The sequence below is a fragment of the Corylus avellana genome, chromosome 7 (genome assembly GCF_965113065.1).
Source record: "Corylus avellana chromosome 7, dhCorAvel1.hap1.2, whole genome shotgun sequence".
Classification (NCBI taxonomy): Eukaryota; Viridiplantae; Streptophyta; class Magnoliopsida; order Fagales; family Betulaceae; genus Corylus; species Corylus avellana.
This window is the reverse complement of record NC_142496.1, coordinates 4203715-4225870: the sequence shown is the minus strand read 5'-3', so window position 1 is coordinate 4225870 and position 22156 is coordinate 4203715. Positions and strand designations below refer to the sequence as shown.

At 36.8% G+C, this 22156-nt stretch overlaps 1 protein-coding gene across 1 annotated transcript in view; it reads left to right on the top strand.

The window, feature by feature from the left end:
• CNBT1 (cyclic nucleotide-binding transporter 1) overlaps positions 1–18189 on the top strand; it is a 28648-nt gene extending 10459 nt beyond the window's left edge. Inside the window, exons 5-14 of the mRNA XM_088518158.1 lie at positions 679–777; positions 4026–4163; positions 6674–6922; positions 7436–7696; positions 9906–10051; positions 10842–10919; positions 12683–12812; positions 15692–15938; positions 16057–16219; positions 17708–18189. Of these exons, the coding sequence (XP_088374284.1) occupies positions 679–777; positions 4026–4163; positions 6674–6922; positions 7436–7696; positions 9906–10051; positions 10842–10919; positions 12683–12812; positions 15692–15938; positions 16057–16219; positions 17708–17936 (1740 nt within the window). The 3' untranslated portion in view covers positions 17937–18189. The remainder of the gene's footprint in view (positions 1–678; positions 778–4025; positions 4164–6673; positions 6923–7435; positions 7697–9905; positions 10052–10841; positions 10920–12682; positions 12813–15691; positions 15939–16056; positions 16220–17707) is intronic.
• The last annotated feature ends 3967 nt before the right edge of the window (positions 18190–22156 follow it).

Sequence of the window (22156 nt, the reverse complement as noted above, 5' to 3'; positions counted from 1 at the left end):
ATCCTCTAGCTTGAGGGGGTGTGTTAGAATGCTAGACTATATTATTTGTACTCTTCTAGAAAGAGCCAGTTGTACCTACAGCTGGCCCTACAGGCGGTCAACTCTCAGAATATTCTCCCCAATGATTGTAACAAACTCTCCTATGTATGTGGAATGGATGAGTGCTGCTGTGTAAGAAAACAGCCCTTCTTTATTAAAATTGTTTTCCATTTTCTTCCCTATATCAGTAACTAAACAATTAGTAACTGTAAATTCATTACCTCTTTCAGAACCAGTCAATTTTAACTGAAAGAGAAGAATAAAAATTGGAGGAAGAAGTAGGGAAAAAACAGTCTAAATCATAGAGAAAAATGGGTTCTTTTACAAGTGTCTGGGTTCTTTTTCTTTGCCTTTTTTTGTGGTACAAGAAACATAGAGAAAAATGGAGGAAGGCAGAGGAGGAAAATAAAATTGGGACTGGATAGCAATTGGTCTTTCTACTATAAATATATAAATCACATCTATCTCCTTTATAAAACATGCAATTTTTGGCTTAAAATCTTAGTTGTTCATGGTCTCTATCCTCTGTGATCATGTTCCTAACTTCTTATAACCATATTTTAGATTTGAAAAATATAATTTTCTTGCGGTTTACCATTTGCACAAAATTACTTGCTTTTCCCCACTCCTTGAATGCAGAATAATCGGTGTATAGTTCTTGACCAGACCATGACCACAACAATTGTGGTTTTCAGAAGTTTAACTGATCTCATATACTTCTTCCATATGCTTCTTCAGGTAATTGCTCCTTCTTCATTTGCAGAAGCTGCTTTTTTGTTTTTATGTTTTTATTTATTTTAATAGTAATCAGGTAATTTGTTTAATTAACCTGCTAATATGGACCATATGCTAAAGCTCATTTAAAAATTTCACATTATTGTTATTTTGTTCTCAATAATATTGTAAATAATCCATCAAACTATCTTTGAATACCTACTGATGCAGGCATTATTTGTTTCAGAGTTTTAAATATCTACCAACGTCTTTGCATTTAGAAAAGACCTAAACACTGCAACATGAAAAGCCTGCTTAAATTTGTTCGTTTAGATTTGTTTGTATATCTTAAGTCATGAGACTAAAATGGTAGCAAGAGAATTCCATATTAGATTTGTTTGCCACGTGGCAGATCACAACATAAGTAAAACATATCAGCTGAAACTGCAGGGGTGGCCACGTTTCTAAGACCTGGAAAGCAATAGCAATGTCTTATGGCACCTATGTATTGTATAAAAGGGCCTGCATGGGTCAGGTTGGTCACTTTTGGAAAGGATTTTTACACCGACCCTAGTTCGTCAGTTTTAAAATATCTGAACCCGATGCCAAACAGGAGCACCCATAAAACTGGTGGGTTGGTTTCGCTGTGGTGCAAGAAATTAGTCGGGTTGGTTGGATTAAGAAAGAGTGGGGACAGCGGAAGGCAAGACCTATGTTGGTGGAGGAGACAGGAAGAATGAGAGAGAGAGAGAGAGGTACAATAGGAAGAAAATAGCATATAAGTGCAACAATAACACCTGAGATGAACATTATAAACAAAATGCTCTACCAAATGAGAGTTACTTTACCTGCCCATTATCCACAAACAACCTGTGAAAACCGCTGCAAGCACCAACGCCATAGCCCAAAGCCTTTCACCAGTCCATCCCAAACATAATGTACTACCGTGTAGCTAAACAAACTGGCCCCACCACTCCAAACAAGTGCTTGAAACACAGCAGAACCGTAAAAACAAACCTGCCTACCCATCAATGGCCTCCCTTCCTCAAAATAAGAATTGGTATTAGAGCTTGTTTCGATTCTTGGATAATCTATCGTTGGGTTTTCTCTTGTTGGCGCCTTCGTAGCAACTTTTTTTTTTTTTTTTTTTTCTTGTTTTATGGTGAGCGGAACACCTCCGGTGGGAAAAAAAAAGAAAAAAAAAGGCAGTGTCGTCAATGCTGCTGGGTGTGAATTCTTCCCTGAAAACAAAAATATTTTTCTGTCAGGGTGTATTTATGTGTTTTTCGGTCTTGTCTGTGGTGGCCGGCAAAGTTGCAGCGGCCATCGGAAAAGAAAAAAAAATCCGGCGGTTTGATTTTGAGTTGTTGAAAAGTTACTATGTGGTCATCTATTGATTCTGTAGCCACTGTTTTTGGAGTGGCTGGAGTAGTTTGTCTTCTCCGGCGAGCTCCGACTGGCCTTGGATTCTCCGGTGAGAACCAATCCAATGTTCTAATCAATGTATCCGACTGGCCTTGGTGTTTTGCAGTGAGAACCGATCCCAAGTTGTTAGTGATCGATGTATCCGACCGGCCTTGGTGTTTTGCGGTGAGATCCGATCAAATCTTCGTTGTTCAAGTTTCCGACGATTTTTTGACAGGCCTTGAAGTTTTATTAAATTATCTTGTTAGTTGTATGAGTCTTTGTATTGTGTGCTCTAAGCTGTTCCAGCTTAAGGGGGAGTGTTAGAATATGTTTTTCTAGTTGTTTTTCGTTTGCTTGTATCTTCCAAGTTGAACTCATATGATGTATATGCTCCAACTTGAGGGGGAGTGTTAGAAGAGTTAGGGTTTGAGTCATTAGGGTTTTGGGAATAGTTTAGTCTTTATGGTATTTTTCTAATCCTATATAATAGGATGCTTGTATTAGGTTAACATAAGTTGAATAAGTTGAATAAAATAATAGCCTCCACCTTTTGTGTCTAAACCGTTCATACGAATTATAATATATTGGAAGTGCACATGGTCCAGAATCACTAGCATTTGGGACCAAATGACCAATACCCAAATCAAATTTCACCTCCTTGCGTCCAAATCCTTAGTCAATCTATAAAGCCATATAACAAACACAAATTGGACAAAATCAGTGTTGAAGCTATATGATGCAGGAGAAGAATATTAGTGTGGATTTTTTATTTATTCATTAGTTTTCCTTTTACAATAAGGATTTGGTTTTCCTCTTCCATTAGGATTAGTTTTTGCTATTATCATACGCTGTCAGAACAATCTTAGTTCTGCCCGGCATCACTATAGTGGATGATCTTTTGGAGGTGAACAAGGTGGAGGTCAATGAGGTCGGCGAAAATGGAGAGAGCACTTGAAGTGCAAGGAGGGTAGTCAAGGATCCAGGGGGCTGGTCATCTTAATTGGTGCAGCAGTGGCAATGGAGATGGTGGATGTTGATGAATCTGACAGTGAGATGAGAGAGGGACAAATTGAATTGGTGGAAGTACAGTTGGGGAAATTTTGAACTGTGACAGCATTTAGTTTGTGAGGGCTCATGCTACTAACTGTTTGCCACATGCTATATATATATTATGTATTTATGCTTACCCTTAGTTTGGGTTTGAATATTAAAACCCGATAACCAAATGGACATACTTATTTATGTAACTTCGAAATCGAACTGACTCTCTGCCATCACAGAAACAAAGGTTGGCACGGGTTGGGCCATTTTCTGCACAACCCTAACTGTATAAATACGTTGAGCCCATTAAAGAAATTTACTTTTATTTTATCACTCAAATTTCTCACATGCAACTCGTGTGATCAAAAGCCCAGTGAAAAAAAAAAAAGATTTTGAAATAATTTTTGTTGTTTTCTTTATTTCTAGTTTAGTCCCATAGCAATGATATGCTTTTGCATTCATATTCACTTTTAAGCAAGCAAGAAGTATGGGTTCTTACACTTGTCTCTATTATCCTTAGAAAGCTTTTTGATCTTGCCATTGTACATATTCATCTTATATCACATATTATATGCCTCCTGGTATATTTATTTAAATTTATTGTATGTTATTGAACAATAAGGTAAATAGAAGGAAATAAAAATACTTTATAATATTAGAACTTTACTGGTTTCAAGTTGCAACTTTTAAGTAATAAAAAACTTTACTTGTGACATCCAATGTCTCCAATCGTTATACCATTGGTATGGTCTTAGCTTTGGTTGGATCCTTTGTTCTAACATTGACTGCTTTATCTTTCTTTCTTTTTTTTTGTTTTTTTGCAGTTTAGGTTGGCTTTTGTGGCCCCCGAGTCGCGAGTGGTTGGTGCTGGAGAGTTAGTTGACGATCCAAAAAAGATTGCTCTCAATTATATTCGTGGCTTCTTTTTTGTTGACTTATTTGTTGTACTACCGCTTCCTCAAGTAAGGGCTCCCTCCTCTCTCTCTTCCCCTTATCAAGTTTGTATTCATCACCATCTACATAAATGTCACATCCATGTGCTTAATGCGTTAAGATCTTATTGAAGATTCAAAGTTCAACCTTAATGCTGATTTTGTTGTGGATATGTGTTCGTTGTTACTTTGTCATATTAAATTAAATTAAGTTTGTTTTTCTTTGAAAAATATATGCTTTTTTCAGTTTACGTTAATTATGTGGATTTTGCTCATTTAATATTGTTGATATTTGTTTAGGCTCTAATTGCTAGATATAGGTTTGAAGAACACATCTTTTGGAAGGTGACTTTTGGAGTGAAAGGTGTTCTAAATCTTTAAGGGATTGAAAGATGAGTCGCATTGAGAGAAGCTCGATGGAAGTGATTTAGAGTGTAGCTCGTGGGAAGAGTGAGACAATATTGAGGAGAGAATCAGGCTTATTAGAAGAGTTATTAGGATTTGTGAGTCATTAGTCTTTGTGGGTATTTTGGTCATTTGTATATTTCTCTAAACCTATATAATAAGAGGTGTGGTAGGCTACGTAAAAACAATAACAACAACACAGTAACGTGGCTCCAGCTTTTTTGTCTAAACCGTTTATGTAAACTACAACATGGTATCAAAGCTTTAGGTTTAGATCCTTGGTCTAATCCCTCATTTGTAGTCTTGATTTTTTTCTTTCTTGTGGTTGACGTTTGATATCTTGGTGTTGGTGTTTATAGTCCCAGTGGTAGCACCTCATGTGTGGGCGGTGCCTTCATGAAGCTCTAAAAGAGTTGTAGTGAGACTCTGGAGAAAAAGAAAATTCAGTTTATCTTGTTGTCGGTGTAGGCTTCAGTGGTTCTTCGTGATTTTCGGTATTTGTATTTTTTTTTATATCTCTGTCAGTAGTTCTCCTGGCTGTTTCACGGTGGTTCTCGGCGGTTGGCTATCATGCAGTGGTCATCAGAGCTGTTTGTGGCATTGTTGGTTATCGGTGGCCTCAGCGGATGCTTTCATGGCTGTCTTAGGCATTTTCTGATCATTTGCGGCGAGATCAACTCTTGGTTGTTCGTTGTTGGTTGTTGACATCCGACCGGCCTTGGTGTTTTGCGGCGAGATCCGACTGGCCTTGGCATTTTACGGCGGTTTTTGACTGGTTATTGGTGTTTTCCGGCGAGATTCTACCAACCTTGGTGTTTTGTGGTGAGATCTGATCAAATCTTGATTGCTTGTTGTTGGTTGTTGAGATCTGACCGGCCTTAGTGTTATGCAGTGAGTTCCAACCAGTCCTTGGTGTTTTCCGACAAGATCCTACTAGCCTTGGTGTTTTGCGACGAGATCTGACCACCCATTGAAGTTTTTAGCGAATTTTCTTGTTATTTTTATTTTTACAAGTCTTTGTATTGTGTGCTCCAAGCTATTCCAACTTGAGGGAGTGTTAAAAGAGGTATTAGGGTTTGTGAGAGTCATTAGGATTGGTGGGTATTTTGGTCATTGTTATATTTTTCTAAGCCTATATAATAAGATGCTTGATAGGCTATGTAAAAACAATAACAACACAGTAATGTGCCTCCACCTTTTCTGTTTATGCAAACTACAACAAGGTTAAACAACATTTATGTGGTTTTTGACAGATACCTCAATATTGTTATGGACCATCCAATATATATATATATATATATCCAAGCATTATATTCTCTCACTACATTAGTGAAGCAATGACCCCCCTTTCACTAACCCAAGAGGACCACTCAGTTATCTCAAAGTTGAATGGAGCTCATCCCTTCTTCATAGCAAGTTACAAGCTCGTAATCCTCGTTAGGCCTCAAGACCCTAAAAACCACAAATTGCATCATGGCTCTAATCGAGGGTGTGTAGTGGGACATTGACCCCTCAAAGTATCATATTATTTAGGTCTCTTAAAGTTGGTTTTTAATTTACTGCGTATAGTGAAATGTGCCATCAATATTATAATGTGTTAAGACATGATTTACCAAAAGATATTTAGAAATTTGGTATGTAATTGATGAACAATCCCCAACGGCACATGGAGGAAAAGGCCACTTCACCAACAAATTTTTGCTGAACCAAAAGCCAACTTCAAGGTTTATCAGAAGTGGCCAACTTTCCTGACCATGTTAGTTATCGAAATCTACAAAAAAAAAAAAAAAAAAAAAAAAAAAAAAAACAAAATTTGGTGGAGAAAGGATGAAAGTGATCAATATTTGATTGTATGTGTGTGTGTGCACACCCAGACGTAGGTGGGTGGGTGAGCATTTTTACTTGTGTCTTAAAAAGGAAATAACTCATAATTGCTTTTTAAGATGTCTATTTGAATCAAAAGATGCATGTATATACATCCTCAAATTGCATAAATTTTTTATAAAATGGTTACCTGGATCAATCAATCTGTTTCTCTGCGAAATAATGTGACAGTACATGCTTTTCTTAGATGATAAGTATATCTCCATTAACTGTTCTTGTTACAATTGTTTCTTTTTCTTTTGTTGCTGCAGATCATAATATTGTTTGTTCTACCAAGATATTTGGGAGCATCAGGAGCAAATTATGCTAAAAATCTTTTACGAGCAGCCGTTCTTGTTCAGTATGCTCCTAGGTTGTATAGGTGTCTACCTCTACTTAGTGGTCAGTCTCCAATTGGCTTTGTATTCGAGTCAGCATGGGCAAATTTCGTCATAAATCTTCTCACTTTCATGTTGTCTGGCCATGTTGTTGGGTCATGCTGGTACCTCTTTGGGTTACAGGTGGGTGGAAGTTGTCATATCTTCTAAGGATGCTTGTTGAACTTTCTTTCTTCTAGACAATTTGTAGAAACTACATTTATCCCCCTCTAACTACCATTGCAATGCCGCCCCCACCGCGACTCAAAGAAAAAAAAAAAAAAAAAAACAGAAAAAGGTAAGTCATTTTTAATCTTATGGAGGGTATTTTTGTCATTTTGGGTTGTGGAAGGGGAACATTTTGCAACCCCAATGGTAGATTGGGGGGACATTGCAAAAATCATGGTAGTTAGAGGGAGGTAAATGTAGTTAACCCAGACAATTTTCTTCTGCATGCTGTTTTCGGAATGTTTCTTGAACTTTACACTTTCCCTTGTACATGCATTTATGTTTAAGCGGGAAAAACATTTTGGCTGGTGAAGTATGCAATTGTTTTTCCTTGTATCACTTGGCCAATCATTCTGTTTACTACATGCATGAAGGTTTTTGTTTAATGATTTACTAAGTTTTCCTTTTGCCCCCTCTTTCTTGACCCAGAGGGTTAATCAATGTCTTCGAGAAGCCTGCCATAATTCTAAAATTCAGCCATGCGTGGATTTCATAGACTGTGGGCATGGAAATGATTTTAGAAATTTTAGTTCCAATCCAAACTGGACGATCTGGAAAAACAATGAGACTGCTAGTGCTTGTTTGACTAAAGATGGTTTTGATTATGGAATCTATATTCAAGCTGTCAATCTTACTATGAAACGTAGCATCATAACCAGATATACATATTCATTATTTTGGGGATTCCAGGTATTGCTTTTATCTCTCTTCATTTTTGCTGTATATGTACATCTGAAATGTGCTGTACTTACTCATACAAGTTGAATTTTGTTTTGTATAGTGTTTAAACTAATTAAAGACTTGTGTGGTAGAGAGGGTTAAGAAGATACATGGCAAGTTTTATCATGCTGCTTGTATAGATATCTGGACATTGCTCCTCATGTTCAACTCATCTTTTTGGGTTTTTAGAGGTTGTGTAGTTAGATGTTTGTGAATATTGCAGGAACTTTTTTGGTGTAATTTTTGTTGTTGCAAAAGAATGCAACAGACCAGCAAGATGATTCTGAAAATGTAATTTCATTGTAAAAATCTCGTCACATTTATCTTCCATTACTAGGGATCGCTATTTCAATCTGTCTTATTTTGTATTGTTTGCCCATTTTAATATCTTCTCGTCATTTTCACCCTGATCTATTTCCCCCATCTTTTCTTAAAAATCTGATTCAAAATCCAAAGTTCTTATGAATTTCCAGTTTGATTTGTGGTTTAGCCATTGCCTTTTTCACAAACGTCTGCCGTTGTTCTCTTTGATTTTACTTCCTTCTTGGGCAATCCTACCATTGAGTGGGAGTGTTTATATATTTGTGAACTTGGTTACATTGTTGGCCAACTTCCTCCTGATCTCTTATTTGGCATTGACCCGAAGCTCAATGTAACATGTTGTAGCTGTTGTTTTGTGTATGAATATTCATACTTGTATCTAGATGATATGTTGGGTCATGACAATAGAAATATTTGTATGATCAACTCTTCTCCAAAGATAATGCAGAGTGGCCTGCACACTGTGTATTAATGGCTGGAAATAAAGATAACAATTTGTTTAAAATGATCATCTATATGCCCTTGGCACTACAAAATTCTTTACAGCCTAGTGCAATTCCAAAATTTTATTTGAACATTTAGGACTTTTTTTCTCCTTGTCCTTAGATCATAATTCATTTAACTATATTCTTTTATAGTTTTTTCGTATATGCTTGGCGTACATCCAATTCTTAAGGTCTATCATTCAGTTCCATGCCTCTCACTTTTGCTTGCTTGACAAACTCAATGTTCGAGCTGGAACTGATCCAAGAATCTGTGGTATATGGAGTTGAATTACATACCTTGAATTTTTATGTTTTTTGCGAACTTTTTATTGTGTACTAATCAATTATCTTTGTTTTTCACATTAATATTAGAAGATGCAATTGGGCACTGGTATTAACTAAATGAAGGATCCAAATTAGACACCATGCCGGGATTTACAAGACATGTTTATAACAATTGGTTGAGAGGGGTGTTTTACTAAAACTTGAGTTTTTTTTTTTACCAGTTCATGATGGGGAAGTGGGATCAGTTGATGCTCTCTTTACCTCAAATACGGTGGTAATATATTGACTTATTCATAATGGTCCTCATGTAGCAGGATGATGTCTATGAGAAAGTCTCTCCTTGACAAAATCCCAAAACAGAACATTTTAATTGACCAGGCTGAGATCCCAAACCAATGTAAATAACTCATATGAGCAAGTATAGAGCTAAAAGATTTTCATTCTTTAAGTAGAGTACATGAAGTGGATATGGCCCTACCGTCTATGCAAGGTGTGTCAGGGAAATAATCTGGGTCCTGTAAGTGGATATGGAACCTCAAATTTAGTGACACTTGTTTGAACATGGGACCCATATTTATCTTTACATGGGAAGCCTCAATTGCTGAAGGTTATTCATGGTATTGACCTCAGAATGCCTGAGGTGCCTTGGAAATATATCTGTTGTGCCTAGGAGGACTAGTCTAGGAACATAATATCTCATGTAAATGGCTACTGTTAGATATGAAATAAAATTGTAAATAAACCTAAAAATGAATCAAATATTATCCCCTATATGTTTTGTCTCATGAAGTTTTAAGTCCAATTGAGTGAGCTATGTGTGATACTGGAATAGAAGCTCTAATTCACAATATCAAGGTCTTATGATTATTATAATATTTTGACAACATGTCTTCTAGCGTCCACCACCGTTGAAGAAAATTACTCGTTTCAAAATGATTTTAGATTGTATTACATAATAATAGCCTGGCATGTTCCCGTTTGTAAAACGATTGGAAGTGTGTTCATAAGTGATTCAATTAATTTTGTTCTGAAAGGTCTTCTGATTAATGATATCCCCTGAGATTGCATCTCTATATGATTCTATGAAGCAAATCAGTACGTTGGCTGGAAATCAAATTCCAAGCTATTTTGTTGGGGAAGTCCTTTTTACCATGGGCATCATTGGACTGGGTCTCTTGCTCTTCGCTCTTCTAATTGGAAATATGCAAAACTTTCTTCAGGCTCTTGGTCGGAGGTACAATTCTTCACTATGGTGGTGGTTTCTATTTCATAAATTTTTGTTCATGGAAATCTACTTAAGAAGGATGTAGTATATATATTGCATGTTCAATGTTGGTCTACTCTTTTTCTTTGGTACTTTAATGGACTGTCACCCCCCCCCCCCCCCCCAACACAAAAGCTTTTTCTGCCATTTGGATAAGAGATTTATGGAGGATAGAGCATGATTATATGGCACAAGGGAATGTATGTCTCTTCAATGGCATGATGTCTTTCTTCTTGAAGCCACCCAAACCTTAAACCTTCTTCTAACCAAGCCAGTTTTTTTTTTTTTTTTTTTAATATCCATGCTTACTACTACCTAACCTGCACATTACTGGTCTGCTGCTAATATTGTGTTTATGCTGCCTAATGATATCCCTACCTTTAATTTGTGCTTGTTATTTTCCAAATACTCATGCTTACCCATATGCAACTGGCTAGAGAGGATATGTGACTGAGGTCCTCTGGACTTGGATACTTAGATTACTTTGCTATTTCTATATCTAATTTTTCATTTTCCTCTTTATTAAACAACAAATTTAAAACACACTAATAGCCAGCATTCTGTAAATATAGTTCCAAACTTGTATATTTAGTTATAGACATCTCTTTTTATGATTTCATTCATGCTTGTCAATAAATCCAACAAAAAGAAAAAAAAGAAAATTTTATTTTTTACTGTTGGAATTTATAATTGTACCACCAAAGTTTTGGGCTTTTTTGACCAGTTGCCTTTTTTTCTTCCTTTGCTGGTTATCCCTTAGGAGGTTAGAAATGTCCCTGAGACGTCGTGACGTTGAGCAGTGGATGAGCCATCGACGTTTGTCAGATGAACTAAGAAGGTATGACATCCTCATCATTTTGTTTACATTCTTGTTGGCATGTTATATAGTTTTCTACATATCAAGTGAATATTTCCGAGCCTTTGACTTGGACTAATATTTTTGCCAGACAAATCCCTAGAGTATCGATACACCATGCCTTTATTTACCTTCCAAAAGTTTTCATGGTGGGCCATGAACATAGATTAACATAACTACAATTCCGTTAAAAAAGAAAAGAACAAATAAAGGATACCTCTTTGTAAACAACAATCTCTCCTAACAATTTACAATTCCAAGTTTTGTCCCATAAATTCCTAAAATGTCCTTATGCTGTAATATTATATCACAAAATCACACATTTTAAGAAAATACCAAAAAGTAATTTAGGTTTAAGATGGCTAAGGATGACATCACCATGACCACTATTTTTCACCGACTTCATCCTACTCCTTCCTACTTTCTCATTCTTCTCTCCTTTCCTCATGTTCTCTCCTCTCTATCTAAAACTGACGCCATATTAGTTTGTACTGATAAAAAAGTAGAAAGGGGATCGTTTCTTCCCCTGTTCTGTGTCTCTTTCTCCTCTCTGTTGTGAAATGATGAGCCTATAGAAAAATGGAAGACAGAAGTACTGAATTAATGCTGAATTCAACTCTACTTAGGGTAGGAACAACCTCAGAGCAAAGATAGCAATTTTTCTCCTATGCCTACACACTTAAGTGACTTTCTTTTTTTATCTATGCAGCCCTACAGCAGTCACCCCACAACAGACACGTAACCATGAACACTTCACACTAGCATAGCGCTCACGCGCACAAGTGCATTAAACTCACTCGATGCATTACATGCAAGACACAAATACCACTCTTAACACATCACACACGACTATACTAACTACCCCAATGTACCGCTCTCCTTTTCTCCCTTCCTCCAAAAAACAGAGCACACACACCACACACATTGCAGCCTCTGTCCAGTTGAGGCCTATCAATCATCTCCCTCCCCCTCCCTTCAAAAGAAAAATCAACATGAACCTTATTCAGATTTAGGAATGATTGAAGAGCTGATCCACCTCTTCCCATGTTCCATATTTCAAAGGCAAGCCACCGAACCACACTTTTCTAAGGCCATCTCACTTTCCTTAGAGTGGACACTCTCAATAAGGAGCAGCTGCGGAGTTTGACACTTATGGCAGAGAATGAAATTTGTATTGCGATTGAAACAAAAGTTTTTTTCTGTTTGCATTGCATCTCTTCCTATGGATTTTTTTTTTTAATAAATAATTCAATTTCATTAAAAGCGTAAAGGGATGCACATGAAGTATACAAGATAAACCCCTAATATAGAGAAAAAGAGGAACAAAATCCGAAGAACTTTGAAAAATTAGAAACAGGCAGGCTATTGAACGCTAATATTCATGCGTAGAGAGATATGTTTACAAAGTCTTTATGTCATAACCGGTTAGAGTTTATTTGTTCCCAGCTGGGTTTATATGATATATATGCTACAGTTTTAGGGGGAGTTAGAAGAGTGTACTAGGGTTTGGGGATATTTTGGTCATTGTCATATTTCTCAAAGCTTATATAATAATATGTGTGAGGTAGGCTAAGTAAGTTGCACGAGCTTCTTTCTCTCTAATATTTTCCATGGAAACCTCTCAACAATAGCTTACAACTGTTAATTTGATCATGTTTGTTCATGAAGGATTTCTCTTACTCAAATGGGCATTTCAGTGCAGGATTTATTAACAACCTGACCCATATAATTGGCTTATTATGTAGGCAAGTACGACAAGCTGAACGGTACAATTGGGCTGCCACCAGAGGGGTAAATGAAGAAGTGCTTTTGGAGAATTTGCCTGAAGACCTTCAGAGAGATATAAGACGCCATCTCTTCAAATTTGTGAAGAAAGTAAGCAATCATAATATCCGAGCTTCGTAACATGACTAATTTCTTGAATACATATTGCATAAACGTTGTGTCAAGAGTATTCTGTGAGAAAATTGGGCTTGAAGACTGAATGATATTCTAATCCTTGGATGGTTGCTTGGTGAAAATAACACCACGGTGCATACAATAACAGATCTTCATTTGAAGCGCAACGTAAAACTAGTGCCATCAAAGGACTTCAAAGGCAACAAAGTTGAAAAGGGCAGCAGTCTCTTTTCTTCTTAAATTTGTTGATTCAGTTAAAAAGGTTGGTCTAGAGTTATTTCCTAAAGGGTATTAACTTTATCAAAGATGGAACCCTTGGTCCAACCCCTAATGCAACAGCATTAAGTTCTTTTCAAAGGGGGAGAATTTATGCAGCAACTAGCCGTAGAAAGAGACCAAGAAGCTATGGCTGTCAGTACTGGCGTCTCTAGTGGACTATTTGAAACTTTTCATGTTGAAAAGTCAAACTTAGGATAAAAGGGTGCTCCAGGATTTAATTTAGCTCGGTTATTAGCCAAGGATTTGATCTTTGTGGTGATAGTTTCCTAAATTTTACGGCAAACAGTAGCTAGCTATTAGGGTGAAAATACTTTGGCGTCAAGGAGCTTAACGGTGAAGAAAGCTAGTTGCTTCTGGGTGGCAGTTGCTATTCTTTAGTGCCCTAGCAGCTAGTGAGCTGTACTAATTGCGTTTCATAGAACAGTGCGCACTTCCTTAGGAAGTAATCTATAATCTGTTTGGTAGTGGAGGAACAAATTGAAATTGAGTTTGTTTTGAATACCCCTCCCTTCTCTCTCTCTCTCTCTGATCTTCTCAGCTGTCATATCCTTTCCCTAGATGAATTTTAGGCATCTCTTTATTCCCTTTTTTCTTACTGAAATTCTCATCAATCTCACCTCATAATCTCTCCTAGGCTTCTACTCTTCTCTTAATCGTATTCCCCTCTTTGATCATCACCTTTCTAGCAAGACAGCCCCTTAATCCCGAAGTTCCAAGGCTGTCCTGCATCAGTTATTGAAATCAACCTCTCCCTTATCATATGGCCATCATTAAAGTGAAGAAGTGAAGGGGACAGGATCCATCTGAAGAACCCCCAAAATGAACAGAATAGTAAGTGAAGGATAGCTTGGACATGTGAAGTTTTTTGAGGCTCTGGTGTTTCTTATATACATGTACCCTAATTTCCCATTTTTAATTTGTTACTTCATATTTCTTTTCTGTTTTGGAGTTTCGTGTTTTAAGATTCCTTATTTTTTCTTGATTTGCGTCTTTGAGAAAACCCAACTCCATAAAAGAAAGAGGCTTAAGTTGAGCCTTGACAGATTACTAGTTCCAAAAAATTAAACTAACAGAAAATGGTGAATTGGATCCGTTGGGCTATGTTAGTTAATGTATTTCAGGGTGTGTTTTGTGTTTTTGGTTTAAAATTATGTTTTGATGTGGTATAAAGGTGAGAAGTGTTTTTAGAAGTGTATTTTGGTGGGGTCCATATTTGAGAAAATGTTTTCTAATAGAGTACACTCGCTTATTTTGAGAAACCCCAAACGGATGTAGAGCCTTACTTATTAAAAAAAAAAGAAGAGGTGGATGTGCATCCATCTTCAGTGGCTCCTCCAATTAAGATGGTCACACGGCCACTCTAATTATTATTATTTTTTTTTATTTTTTTTTTCATTTTTTTAATATTTGTAAATAATAATTTAGCTCCTACCTTTGCAAAACAAAAAGTTCAACACTTTTCTTTCGTCAAGATAGTCCTACAACAAGGTAAGAATATAGTTTTTTAAAAAGCGTTTTGTTTTTCTAGTTGTTTGTTAACGTATTTGTTTTGAGGGAATACATAATACAAGAATACAATTCATTAAGAAACATAGCCTCATTATTCTAATATTTTCCTTCATGTATAGGCTCAAACTCTCCTTTACATGTGGGCACAAACTCCCAATCAATGAGTAGGGATAACACATGGAATTTTAAACGTGTGGAGATGGTGTTTGAACTCAAGACTACCTACTCTGATATCATTCTGGCATCCAACTTAAACGATTATACCAATAAAAACTCAGCTCAAAAACTTAAGCCGACTGGGAATGAAATTTAATCATTTACTACTATTCTAACAAGCCAATCACACTACTAATTTTCAGATCTGTTCTAGCTGAGGGACTTAATGCATAGAGATATCAAGTGTACTCCTTATAGCCTTGATGATGTCGTAATCTCCATATCTTTTTCTGTTATTTAGATCTCTATGGTTTTTGGAGCTCACTGAACCGTATTTATGTTTGAGTTCTAAATAATTACTTTTATGTTGTTTGATTCTCATGCATCCTGGAAATGCCGTGACAGATCTGTTAGTCTAAAACAATGAACCTAGACGAAGCCCCAGGTTACCTTCAGGAGTTTGATATTTATAGAGTGCATTAGGACATGTTAGAAGAATTGAATGGGGTCAGTATGGAAAATCATTTTAGAACTTTTAATTGATCCCAGTCTTATAGACATAATGCTGGCTTCCATTTTCTTTAAATTTGGGTAATAGATGTTTCCTGCAATTGATATTTATTAATGTTAGAAGAGTTATTAGGGTTTGTGAGAGTTATTAGGGTTGTGGGTATTTTGGTCATTGTTATATTTCTTGAAACCTATATAAAGATGTGTGAAGTAGCCTACGTAATAGTAACGACCCGCTACCTTTTCTCTAAACCTTTCATGCAAACTACAGCAATTAATATGTATGCAAACTCTTTGAGACATCAAAATGGACATTAAAAGTAGTCAACATTGCTTGTACCACAGTCATTGACTTAGATCTATTCATAAACAAGTTATGAGATTTTAAAAATATACTGCAGGTTCGGATTTTTGCTCTGATGGATGAACCTGTCTTAGATGCCATTCGTGAGAGAGTTAGACAAAAGATATACATTAAAGGAAGCAAAATTTTGTATCAAGGTGGTCTGATTGACAAGATGGTTTTCATTGTACGTGGAAAAACAGAGAGCAAGGGAGAAGATGGGAATGTGGTTACCTTATCTGAAGGGGATGTTTGTGGTGAGGAACTTCTCTCATGGTGTCTTGAGCATTCTTCAGTAAATAAAGGTACAAGTTTAATCAATAACTAGCTGTTGAGAATTTTCAAGGGCCTAGTAGACCTGGCCAGAATTTTGGCTTCTCGGTAAGTTGCCTGTATTTGAAGACAACGTGGTTTCCATTGCAGATGGGAGAAAAAGAAGGATTCCTGGACAGAGATTGCTTAGCAGCAGGACAGTAAGTTGCTTAACAAATGTAGAAGCATTTTCACTCCGAGCTGCAGACCTTGAAGAAGTCACCAGTCTTTTTACAAGATTCTTGCGGAATCCACGTGTTCAAGGAGCCATAAGGTTATTTCTATGTCAACCTGTATCTGAGTCTCAAAAGAACAAGTTAATTGTTCTCATTTATCTTTTCTGCCTTCCGCGAAAAAGTCCTTTTCAGATTTTTCTTTTTCCTGCCCATATAAGCTACTTTAGCCGAAAACATGAGGCCCATTTTCTTCATAAATACTTAATAAAACACAAGAAACTTGGTGGGGAAGGCACTCTTGAAAATTTGCAAAGCCAGCATGGGGTTCTAGTAGATCACATAATAGATCCTACATATTGGAGGAGTACTTTTGATGCGAAAACATTTGGTGCCGTTAGATTAAGAAAATATATATACATCCATACATATAGGTTTCAGATGTGTACACACACAATATATATATATATATATATATATATATATATATATATATATATATATATATATATATATTGTAAGAGACTAAGAGTATTTTGGTAATTTTCGGCTTTGGGTTGCTTAGTTTGAGAGTTAGTAGTCATTTGGTTCTAAATCTAGTTTAGGTTCAGGTTAAACATTCTTTAATTATTAGGAAGTTTCCTTTCCTAATTAGGGGATTTTGCTTTTCCAAGTTGTGTTAGGATTTTACTTCTATGGCAAACATTGTAAAGGCAATCACTTAAAACTTTGATTAATCAAAACCACCTTAAGTAGGTCTGCTTTTAAGACTCCATTAAACTTCTGCTGGCCTCTGTAAGAGTGAGGGCTTCTCTTGTCACCTTTTTATTTTTATCAAAAATCTAGAGAGATGGAGTGGGATTTATTGTTTGATCTGGTTCTTCCAAACCTTGTAGAAGAAGGCTAGATTGTTCTTGTGAGATGTCCTCCTATCACTGTCGTTATACCTCAAATATTCTTGTATAGACTTATATTTAAAGAGTAATGCTACACATACTCCCACTTTTTTACACCCATAGGTAGCTTTTAAAACCATCATTAAATTTGTGATAGATCTTTATTGGATTTTAATCTGATTTTAAAAGTCTCCTATAGGTGTGGGGAAAAAGGTGTGAGAAAGTGGGAGTGTGTGTACCATTACTTCTATTTAAATGAATGAGGGAGGAAAGGGCTAATGTGAATTAAGAGCTTCGTTTCATTTTCACCATAGATTTCATATGGTCATTGCGTCAGGATAACCGTGTATAGCAAATAAATTCTTGTTTTTTCTTTTTTTTTTTGGTTCTGCAACAAGTTTTGAAGGTTTTCATGCCACTCATACTTTTAGGAAATTACATACTATACCATACACATTCATATATTCACTCTAACAAGCTTTTCACCAAATTTTTGGTGTAATTTAGGTTTTTTTATGAGGCTTTTGAGAAGAATCCAGTTGCTTTCCAAATTAGCTGCTGCTTCTCATATATTAAAGAGTTGCAGCCCTCCTAAAACCGAGCTAAAATAACTCGGACATTATTCTTGGAAAAGGGCATGTTAGTTTCTTGTCAAGCACCCCACATAATAACTTGAAATGTGCTTCATTGTAGGTACGAATCACCCTACTGGAGATCACGTGCCGCAGTCCTCATTCAAGTGGCTTGGAGATACCGGAGGAAACATCTAAATCGCGCAGATACCTCACAATCTAATCAGATGTCAAGTGCGGCGCATCGCCCAGATACCTCACAATCTAATCATATGTCAAGTGTGGCGCATCAAGGTACTTCTTCAATGGTCCCCTTCCATGTTGATTATGGCCATCATATGAAGCTATGAGATTCACGAGATTCACAATATTACTAATGGAGCCTTGAATCATGACATACACAATATTACTAGTTGTGTATCCAACTATTGTATGATGACATTCACAGTTTTGTTGTGTTTCTCCATGGAGAAACCTTTAGACTAAATCAAATACAGATCAAAATAAAAAAAAATCTTTTTTTCTTTTATGAGTTCCTAATAAAACAAAATATTTCACTCAACATTTAACACAATTAGATAAATCATCGCAGGTTCAATGTTTAATTATCTCTTTAGTATTTCCAAAGAGTTTCTATTCTCTTTTTTTGCACAACAGTCAAATAAACACACTATAATCTTTCATTTCCAAAGAGTTTCTATTATATTAATTCAGAAGTTTTAATTTTTATCAGAGAACAAACATTCAAACAAAGTACAAATTGAAAAAATAAAAAACTTACAAATACAATTAGTACTCGGTCCGTTTGAAAAAAAAAAAAAGCCCGTTTTCTAAAAATAAAAAATAAAAAAATTTGAAAGCGTTTTTAAGAGTTTAAAAAGTCTAAAAATAGCAAAAATGTACATTTGGCAAAAGCTTAAAAATAAAACTTTTGCCAAAAAATATTTTTTAACTTAAAAGTTCTATTTCTCAATCACAATCACAAACATGCTTTAACCATGTAAGTGTAACAATATCTTTCGGTCATATTAATGTAATAAGAAGGATAGAGCAAGTAAGAAAATACCTCTTTTTCCCAAAACCTCCCATTCCTAATCTCTTTGCACAGTCACTTTGAGCCTCTGTCAGCTATTATGCGAGTATTTTCAGTTGGTTTTTAAATTTGGGCTAGAAATTAAACTGAAGGAGAAAGATGAGAAAATATGCGATGGTGTGTGTGGCTTACATACAGTCTTTACTTCACCAGAAAGGTGTGTGTCAAGGAGGGTCTTCACGAAAGTTGTGAGAGTGAGACTTGTAAGATTTCACGAATAGTTAGTGTGTGTACGATTGAGTCAAAAGTCCGTCTCTTGACCATAAGTCTACAACTACTTCTCTAGGCATAAATCTGAAGCCAAAATATTCATAAAATGGACGCTATAATTAAACACGTTTAATAGAGAATTGAGAAACTATTAGGATTGCCATTTTTTTTTTTTAACAAAATGACGTGCTACAATATAATTAAATTTTTAAAAATTTAAATTCATCAACCTCATATACTTCTGAACATTCGAACAAAAAAAAAAAAGCACTCAGAAAAAAAAAAAATATATATATATATATATATATATATATATATAATACAAAATTTTGTACTAAACATTTAATGTAATCAAATAAAGTTTCTCACATCAAATTCAATGCTTAATTATCAATTACGTGTTTCCAAAAAATGAAAATCTTTTTTTTGCACTGAAATAAAATAAATTTTTGCTTTCTTTTGCCTGAAAATTTGAGTATAACACAAATGAAAAAAAAAAAAAAAAAAAACATTCAAATGAATTACAACACAAAACCCTTAGTTTTAGTTTAATCCACATAAACTAAAACAGTTTAAAATCTTTGTTCCCATATGTGTAGTTTAAAATGAAAAGTATAAAAAGAAATAAAAATGGCAAGAAGAAAGCTTGAATTCTAATTATCAAAACATTAATAAAAAATAGAAAGCAAAATAAACAAAATATTCTCTATTCTTTTTTAGTAATGCTAGGGACCATCTTTTTATCCTCCTAAAGTTGATGTAGTTTTCAAAATCACCATTGGATCAAAATCCAAATATTATTCATCTAAAATTTACGATAAACCAAATTAACAACTCCCGCAGGTGACCGCCTAATAAGCCTAATGATTATGTTCTTTCTGGTTCATTGCTAGAAGAGAAGGATTAATTTTTCCAGGCGTTTGAGTCTGTGAAAAGAGTTATATCAATAGCATTTTTGAAGTCTGAGGCGTACGATGGCTGAAGATCTAGCCAAACTATGGGACGATTTTTCCTTGTCTGAAGCGGAAGGAGGAGAGTTGGAGGTGGGAAGGGATGAGGTTCAAGCAGTGGAGAAAAGAGGACGAAACTGTGTAGTGGGGAAACTGGTGGCTGATCGGCATGTGAGCAAGGAGACTATCAAATCATCTCTGCTCAGATGGTGGAAGCTGAAGGACTCATTTACATTCAAGATCCTGGGAGAAAACCTATTCTTGCTTGAATTTGCGAATTTGTGGGATAAAAATAGGGTGATGGAGGGGCGGCCTTGGGTGTTCGAGGGGATTTTATTCCTCTTAGAAGACTTTGATGGAAGTACTCCTCCATCCAAGATCTCTTTTGACAGAGCCTCCTTTTGGGTCCGCTTGATAAACCTCCCTCTGGTCTGCATGGGTAGAGAAGTGGGCCTAAAAATAGGTGCTTCCATGGGAATAGTGGAGGAGGTTGATACTGAGTCAGATGGGGTAGGGTGGGGCGAATTCCTACGGATCAAAGTGTCTCTTGATTTGTCAAGACCTTTGGCTCGGGGGAGGATGATAAAGTTCGAGGGGAAGTCCACTTTGATCCGTTTCCAATACGAAAGGTTGCCCAAATTCTGTTTTCAATGTAGGGTGATCAGGCATGGTAAGGAGGGGTGTATGAAGCGAAGTAGCTTCCGGAATCAAGAGAAAAAAACTGAATTTGGCCCATGGTTATGGGTACCTTCGCCGACACGCAGGGGTGAGAGAGGCCAAGGGAGATTTCCATCGAAACCACGGACGGTAGGATCGGAACATTCGTCTTCGAACGATCACCATTCACGCAGTTTCCATGCAGATATGGGAGAACCACCTCGAAAGAAACCAGACCCAGAGGAGTCAAACTTGGAGGACTCCGATGACGATCGGCTGGGACGAAAACCGGTGAGCTCTAAAAAGGCAAGCTCCGAGAATTGCGGCGGGGTTCATGGAGGAGTTACGGGAAATCGCAATCTGGGGGACGTGAGTGCGAAAATTCCTAACGGCACGAGCAATGAATGTCCTTCGGCTGGCAGGAGTGATTCTCGGACTTTGCAAGAGGAAACTGATTTATGTGGAGCGAGCGATTTTCGGAAGGTAATAAATAACGAGATTCGGAGTGAGTTGGCTGAAGGGTTCCTTAATCACATGCAGAAACAAAAAAACGTGCGTGCCATGGACATAAGAGAGAGTATGGGCCAGTCCTCTAGCCCAGGAAGATCATCTTTCTTAGGCCCAATTTTAGCTGATGTGGGTCGTTCAGTTAAAGCAACCCAGACAGCCAGTCCCAGGCAGGTCAAGACTATGGGTGCATGGAAGAGGAAAATACGTGATGACACAGATGTCTCTACAGGTGGAGTATCGGCCATGCAGGGGAACAAAAAGAAAAAGGGTCCTCTTGGAGACAGCAAAATGTTGTTGGGTCCGAACCCAAGAAGTCGAAAGCATAACTCTACCACGGAAAGCGAAAGCGGATCAGGGATGGCGGAGGCTGCGGGTCAGCCCCGCCGACTGCTATGAATATCTTAAGTTGGAATTGCCGAGGGCTTGGGAACCCTCGGACAATTCGATCCCTGAGTCGACTGGTAAAGGAAAAGTGTCCCGGTGTGGTCTTCCTCATGGAGACCAAATGTCGTCACTCTAAGATGGAAAAAATACGGTACCAATTAGGTTTCCGTTCTCTATTTGTGGTAGATTGTATTGGCAAAAGTGGTGGTTTAGCTTTATTATGGGGGGAGGAGGAATTTGTGGAAATACAGAATTTTAGCCAACACCATATAAACGCGGTGATTAAAACATCTCCAAATGAGGTGGATTGGAAATTTACGGGTTTTTATGGGCATCCGGAGGTTAGTAAACGACATGAATCATGGAGTTTGCTAAATTCCCTAGCTCGTTTCAGCCCTCTACCGTGGGTGTGCCTGGGAGACTTCAACGAGATCCTTGTTCCATCCGAAAAATGGGGCGGGAGTACAAGAAATCGTAGCCAAATGCTCGCTTTTCAGCAGGTTCTGGAGGAGTGTGAGCTCTTTGATTTGGGTTATCGTGGTCCTAAGTATACATGGAGAAATTGTAGAGAAGGGGAAGAATTCATAAAAGAAAGATTAGACAGGGGGATCGCGAACCAAGCATGGATAAACCAATTTCCACAGGCTGAGGTAAGGGTGGATTTTGCTCTAAATTCTGATCACTCTCCATTATTGCTTAGCACCAAATGGAAGTATGAGCGGAATTGCAGGAGACACATTTTTCGCTATGAAGCTTGGTGGGCGTT